This window comes from Cebus imitator, unplaced genomic scaffold (assembly GCF_001604975.1).
Source record: "Cebus imitator isolate Cc_AM_T3 unplaced genomic scaffold, Cebus_imitator-1.0 Scaffold441, whole genome shotgun sequence".
In the NCBI taxonomy this organism is placed as follows: Eukaryota; Metazoa; Chordata; class Mammalia; order Primates; family Cebidae; genus Cebus; species Cebus imitator.
The window spans coordinates 21,168-28,763 of NW_016107756.1; the positions used below are offsets into that span (position 1 = coordinate 21,168).

The window sequence follows — 7,596 nt, forward strand, 5'->3', positions numbered from 1 at the left end:
AAAAAAAAAAAAAAAAGAAAGAAATAAAAAAGAAGAAAAAAGCAGAGCCTCTCTTATAAAATGGTTAAAAGAAAGTAGCCTGTTAAAACACAAGAACTTTTATCCCTGAAGCATCACTCAAATCTTAATTGCATACATGACAGTTAAATTTGTCAAAGAGGAGAAACAGTTCTTAAATATGGGAAGATACAGCATTGTAAAATAAAATTTCTTTCAAAACATTTAACTAGTGTCATTATACTTTCAAAGCTATTTAGCCCGTATTTTAACATAAAAATGTGTAAACTCATTTAGTGATTAAACTCGTCTTCCGTTCTGAAAACATAGACTGAGCATCTATTTAGATGTCAAGGTTTACAATAAATAATTTTAGCTATAAATGTTATAGTTCATTTTTAAGAGGAGATAACACTTTTGGTTTGTTTTAAACCTAAATGATATACACGAAGCCAAAAAAAAGTATAAGCAATACTGATGAAACATAAAGTTAGAAATATGAAGTTTTCACCAAAGATTAATTTACCAGATCCAAGTTCTTTCTTACCATCCTCAATTCCTTAATGAGTTTTCTCAGAGTCCATTTAAGTTGCTGCGTCATTTCAGCCTTTTTCCTACATTCCTCTTCTTTTATTCTTAACTGTTCACTGACTTTATTACACACCACATCAGCATTTTCTTTCTTATATTTTTCTTGTCTTAAGGCAAGTCTGCAGTTAAATATGGATATTAAAATGTGTTTTGTTAGAAAATAAAAAAGTTTATTTTGTCATCTGGCTCTTCTTTGTGGGTTTATAATCCTCATAAAAACTCCTATGTTCTTGTTTCCTTTCTAGTTCTCATGTTTTTAATTTCTCACTTCACTCTCTTCCAAGGGATATACATATTTGAGAAGTAGTGAGGAAAGAAACATTCTGTTAACTGGTAAGTTTCTGTTACTAGTAAATCTGAGAAGAGCATATTTGAAATTTTTCAGTAAAGTTACAAGTTGAAAGTTACTTGTTTTTCATGTTATGCAAATTGAAAATTAGTTAATTAGAATAGATCATTTAGAGTTAGCTAATTTAAAAGAAGCTACTGTTTACAAACAGGTTTAGAAATTCACTAGAAATACATTTTCATCTTTGTGAAATATTGTATGTATAGCCCTAAAAATGATTTACAGTGTAAGGTAACACCTTCAGATGTCATTCACACAACATGTATCTTCAGACTACTATAATCCAAGACTAGGCTAAGCTGTTTAATAACTGTTACCTCCATACTTTTTATGTCTCTCTTTTTGGTAACACTTTCCACTTATCTTCTTGATTCTTATGCATTTTATAAACAATGTTTAAATCCCTTTTGGAACAAGACAGGATCTAATATTTAATTTAAAAGTAAAGGATAGTTTCAACATCGAATTTGGAATTAATTTTATCTGCACAGGAAAGATGAGGAATAAACTAATCATCGATTACTTTCCATTTTACTTTTTATTTCATGCATATTTAGAATGAAACTGGGAAGTCCTAGCCAGAGCAATCAGTCAAGAGAAAGAAATAAAGGACATCCAAATTGGAAAAGAGAAAGTCAAACTATCTGTTTGCCCAAGACATAATCTTTTAGCTTAGAAAACCCTAACACTCCTGGATTTGATCAATGAAATCAGCAAAAGTCTATTTTAGTTCTTTGAGAAATCTCCCTGCTGTTTTTCCTAGAGGTTGTACTAGTTTACATTCCCATCAGCAATGTATGAGCAAGCATTCCCTTTTCACCACATCTGCACCAACATCTTTCTATTGTTTTTCAACATTTTAATAATAAGGATGCTGGCTGGAGTATGGTGATATCTCCTTGTTGTTTTAGTTTGCATTTCCCTGAATATTAGTGATGTTGGGAATTTTAAAATATGTTTGTTGGCCATTTGTGCATCTTCTTTTGAGAAATGTCTGTTCATGTCTGCTTGATTTCCTTTTTTCCTATGAAAGAGCTCTTCAGCAGTGCTTTCTAGTTCTCCTTCCAGAGATCTTTCATCTCCTTTTAGAGATCTTTCATCTTGGTTACCAAGGAGGTGAAAGATCTCTAAAAGGTTAAGTTTTTGTTGTTGTTGCCGCCACTATTGTAAAAGGGATTAGGCTCTTGATTTGATTCTCACCTTGGCCATTCTTGATGTATACTAGTACTACTGATTTGTGTATACTAGTGCTACTGATTTGTGTACATGGATTTGGTAACCTGTGACTTTTACATCAAAAAGACACCAGCAAATGTATGTTTGTTTACTGCAGCACATTTTGCAATTGCAAAGATATGAAATCAACCTAAGTGTCCGTCAACCAGTGAATGGAATAAATAATATGTGGTATATATACACCATGGAGTACTACTCAGCCATAAGAAGAATGAAATAATGTCTTTTGCAGCAACTTGGAAGGGACTGGAGGCCATTATTCTAAATGAAGTAACTCAGGACGGGAAAGCCAAATAAAAACACGTTCTCATTCATAATAGGGAGTTAAGCTATTCATCCATGTAACCAAAAACCATGTGTATCCCCTAAAGCTATGAAATACGCCAAAATTCTGAAAAAGAATAAAACTGTATAAATTTTTTAAAAATTACTTTGGGTTTAGAAAAGTGGCCAGTTCATGATCTACTGGTTGGACAGTAAATTAACACAAACATTCTTGAGAAAAATTAATATTGATCAAAGGTTTTTTTTTAAAAAGTTCCTGTATTTCAACCTAATAATTCTATATTGGATAATTTATTCAAAGCAAACAGTTTAGGGATGCAAGATTTATATAAAAAATGTTATGGGCTGGGCGTGATGGCTCATGCCTGTAATATTAATGACTTGGGAGGCCAAGGCAGAAGGAATGCTTGAGGTGGGGAGTTGTAGATCATCTTGAGCAATGTAGTGAGATCCTGTCTCTACAAAAAACTTAAAAAGTTAGCCAGGCATGGGAACAGGCACCTGTAGTCCCAACTACTTAGGACGCTGTGGCAGGAGGATGAAGTTCAAGGCTGCAGGGAGGTATGATCACACCACTGAATTCCAGCCTCAGGCACAGACTGAGACCCTGTGTCTATAAATAATAATAGTGAGAAAAGATGCTCCTTATATCATTAATTATAAATACAAGATAATTTCAAAACTCAAATTGCAATTTGTTAAATGAATAACAAGATTTCATATGGTGGACTTCTACATGGCCATTAAGATTGCAAAGAATATGCATTTATGTATTAGCAGAAGAGTTCACAGTTAATAATTTATTATTTCCAAGAATTTCATGTTCCACAAGACCGAGAAGGTTTCTCCCATTAATCCCCAGAAGGCAAGTCAGAAATTACAAAAATTCTAATATATTATCTTTAGTATAAATATTTCTTTAAAACTAGAATGTGGCACATATATACCATGGAATACTATGCAGCCATAAAAAATGAGTTCATGTCCTTTGCAGGGACATGGATAAAACTGGAAACCATCATTCTCAGCAAACTGACACAAGAACAGAAAGCCAAACACTTCATGTTCTCACTCATTAAGTGGGTGTTGAACAATCGGAACACAGGGACACAGGGAGGGGAACCTTACAGACTGGGGCCTATTTGGGGGTTTGGGGTCTACGGGAGGGATATCAGGAGGTTGAGGGGCTAGGGGAGAGATAACATTAGGAGAAATATCCAATGTAGATGACGGGAGGATGGATGCAGCAAACCAACATGGCACGTGTATACCTATGTAACAAACCTGCACGTTCTGCACGTGTACCCCAGAATTTAAGTATAATAATACACAAAACAAACAAAGAACTAGAGTGTCATACCTCAAACTGCCCAGCTCTTGTTCCCATTCGATTTTCTGATGCTCTAGCTGTAATTTTGTCTCTTTTGTTTCAGATAGCTCCTTTTGTAGTACACTAACCGTATTTCCCATTTGTTTAATTTCTGCTCTAAGTCGTTCACAGTCATTATTCTTAAGTTCCAGTAAGTGTTCAATTAAATGAAATGCATCCTTGATTCTTGATAGGCTAACAGAATCTGTGTCAGGGAGAAAACAAGGTGGAAATAAAATATGTGAGTACTTTTTAGGTTAAAAGGACTGTGCATTTTTAAACACTGTCTCCTTCATACACAGAACAAATATGCACTGAGTGCCTACAGTGTGGCAGACATTCCACTAAGCTGTACAGATAAAACAGACAAGACCTCTACTCTCATTTAGTCTTAAGTGTAGTGGGGAACAAAGACAACAAAAGTGACAATTATAAATTCAGATGGATGATGTAAGAAAACAGAGTTCCATGATCACATAGGAGAATTTGATCTACACTGGGCCCACGAAAGATTTCCCTAAGGAAGAGATGACTACACCAGGAAATGAAGGGTGAGAAGGAAGCACTTAAGCAAAGGGGTAGAAAAGCATTCTAGCAGTCGACAGCAGGTGCCGAAGCTCTGCTGCAATCTGCTTCTGGCCACGATGGACAGCAAGTACTGATTTACCTTCTTGCCTGAAATAACCAAAAGGAAAACAGAAAAAATATATTATACAATGATTTACCAGGCAGTGGACTTCACGGAATGAAGGCAATGATCCCGTAAGACAGGAAACAAATGGAATTCATACCAACGCTCCAGCTCCCTGCCTTCGCAGAGTTTCCAGGCTATCACACAGAGAGAAAAAACTGTCATAGAGTCTACCAGATTCCCTGAGATGAGATGAGATGATGAAGCTGAGAGTCTGGTAAAGCGAAGGCAGACAGAGATCACAAAACAGAACACTGGAAAGGAGACAGAGTACAGGGAAAGAACACTGAAGATCTGCAAAACTACCTCCTGGGTATCTAGCAGAGTACTGAACAGTGCATGTGTGCCAGAAAACTGCCCCAGACCAAGGGAAGAAACATCTAAAAAAACTGGAAAGAAACATGCCTGCTGCTCACAAGGTGCCAAAAAGTGTCCATTCCCATGAGTGATGCTGGGAAAACTCAGACTTCACATGGGAATGAATAGAGCCATCACAAAGATCTTGCCTCAGGAGTGGGAAATTCGATCAAATCATAAAAGGAACACCGGAAAGATCAAGCTGTTCATATGGAACTCAACTGTATATCAAAATTAAGCTCAAGCAGATTGGCAGAGGCATGGAAGATATATATATATATATATTTTTTAAAGAAAAATACTCTTGTAGAGATTCAAATTACAATGTCAGGAATGAAAACTCCGAGGCCACCTCCAGCAATGGCCTTTGCAAATCTGCGGAAAGTGCTCATCAGTGACAGCCTGGACCCTTGCTGCCGGAGGATCTTGCAAAATGGAGGGCTGCAGGTGATGGAGAAGCAGAACCTTAGCAAAGAGGAGCTGATCGCCGAGCTGCAGTTCATGGGAACAGAGCTGAATGGAAAGACACTGGGAATTCTTGGCCTGGGAAGGATTGGGAGAGAGGTGGCTACCCGGATGCAGTCCTTTGGGATGAAGACGATAGGGTAAAACCCCATCATTTCCCCAGAGGTCTCGGCCTCCTGTGGTGTTTCAGCAGCTGCCCCTGGAGGAGATCTGGCCTCTCTGTGATTTCATCAGTGTGCACACTCCTCTCCTGCCCTCCACCACAGGCTTATCGAACGACAGCACCTCTGCCCAGTGCAAGCAGCGGGCACGTGTGGTGAACTGGCCCGCGGAGGGATCATGGATGAAGGCGCCCTGCTCTGGGCCCTGCAGTCTGGCCAGTGTGCTGGGGCTGCGCTGGACGTGTTTACGGAAGAGCCACCACAGGACCGAACCTTGGTGGACCATGAGAATGTCATCAGCTGTCCCCACCTGGGCGCCAGCACCAAGGAGGCACAGAGACGCTGTGGGGAGGAAATTGCTGTTCAGTTCGTGGACATGGTGAAGGGGAAATCTCTCATGGGGGTTGTAAATGCCCAGGCCCTTACCAGCGCCTTCTCTCCACACACCAAGCGTTGAATTGGTCTGGCAGAAGCTCTGGGGACACTGATGCGAGCCTGAGCTGGGTCTTCCAAAGGGACCATCCAGGTGATAACACAAGGAACATCCCTGAAGAATGCTGGGAACTGCCTAAGCCCTGCAGTCATTGCCGGCCTCTTGAAGGAGGCTTCCAAGCAGGCAGATGTGAACTTGGTGAACCCCAAGCTGCTGGTGAAAGAGGCTGGCCTCAATGTCACCACCTCCCACAGCCCTGCAGCACCAGGGGAGCAGGGCTTCGGGGAATGTCTCCTGGCCGTGGCCCTGGCAGGCGCCCCTTACCAGGCTGTGGGTTTGGTCCAGGGCACCACACCTGTGCTGCAGGGGCTCGGTGGAGCTGTCTTCAGGCCGGAAGTGCCTCTCCGCAGGGGCCTGTCCCTGCTCCTATTCCGGACTCAGGCTTCGGACCCTGCAATGCTGCCTACCATGACTGGCCTCCTGGCAGAGGCAGGCATGCAGCTGCTGTCCTACCAGACTTCACTGGTGTCAGACGGGGAGACCTGGCACATCATGGGCATCTCCTCCTTCCTGCCCAGCCTGGAAGCGTGGAAGCAGCATGTGACCGAGGCCTTCCACTTCCACTTCTAACCTTGGGGCTCACGGTCCCGCCTCTGGGGCTTTTCTGAAGAAACCTACCCACTGTGATCAACAGGGAGAGAAGATCCACATTCCTGGGCTGAACACACAGGCCTCTGACACTGCTTACAGGGTGCTCATCTGACCCTGTAGTACAGCAATAACTATCTAATAAAGACTCTACCAGCAAAAAATAAATAAAATAAATAAATAAATAAACATATGCCATGGTTGACATTTGCATCTTCCCAGAACTTAAGTTTATGTTATTAAGCTTATGCTGAAACTTAATCACAGAGGTGATGTTATCAGAAGGTGGGGCTTTGTGGAGGTAATTAGCTCATGAGAGCCAAGCCCTCATGAATGCCATTAGTACTCTTATATAATAGACCCCACAGGGCTCATTTACCCCTTTTGCCATGTGAGGACACAGGGGGCAAAAAGGGATCTATGAACCCGGAATTGGTCCCTCACCAGACGCCAAATCTGCCATCACCTGGATGCTGGACCTCTGTGAGAAATCTATTTCTGTTGTTTATAAGCCACCCAGTCTATAGTATTTTGTTATAGCGGCCAAAGAGACCATAGCATCAAAGATGAAACCAACAAAACAGAAAAACAATAGGAAAAAAATCGATTAAAACCAAACAGTCTGAGGAGGTCAAAAAAAGTGATAAAACTATCTAGTCAGGGTGATCATAAAAAAGAAGATGCAAATTACTAATTTCAGAAACATAGTAATATGACATTTTATAGATTCTACAGATACTAAAAGAACAGCAATATAAGGTCAGCTTTATGTGACTAAACATGACAACTTTGATGAAACGGACACTTTCCTTGAAAAATAAAAACTAGCACAGTTCAATCAAGAAGGAATAACCTGAACTGTTCTGTATGTATAAAGCCTTCCTAGAAAGGAAACTCCAGGCCCAGATAGCTATGTTCTGGTGAATTCTACCAAATATTTAATAAATAATATAACAATTTTACATGGCCTCTCCCCTAGCCCTCAAAAAAAAAAAAAAAAAAAAAAAAAAAAAA

General features: G+C 40.1%; 1 protein-coding gene and 1 pseudogene across 2 annotated transcripts in view; one reads left to right on the forward strand and one right to left on the reverse strand.

The window, feature by feature from the left end:
• The window catches only part of LOC108290667 (coiled-coil domain-containing protein 144A-like), a 34,859-nt gene that overhangs the window by 640 nt on the left and 26,623 nt on the right, over positions 1-7,596 (reverse strand). Inside the window, 2 exon segments of the mRNA XM_037732098.1 lie at positions 545-707; positions 3,819-4,032. Of these exon segments, the coding sequence (XP_037588026.1) occupies positions 545-707; positions 3,819-4,032 (377 nt within the window).
• Positions 5,221-6,749, forward strand: LOC108290672 (annotated as a pseudogene). Its single transcript, XR_001819662.2, has one exon. The product of XR_001819662.2 is annotated as a D-3-phosphoglycerate dehydrogenase-like (transcript).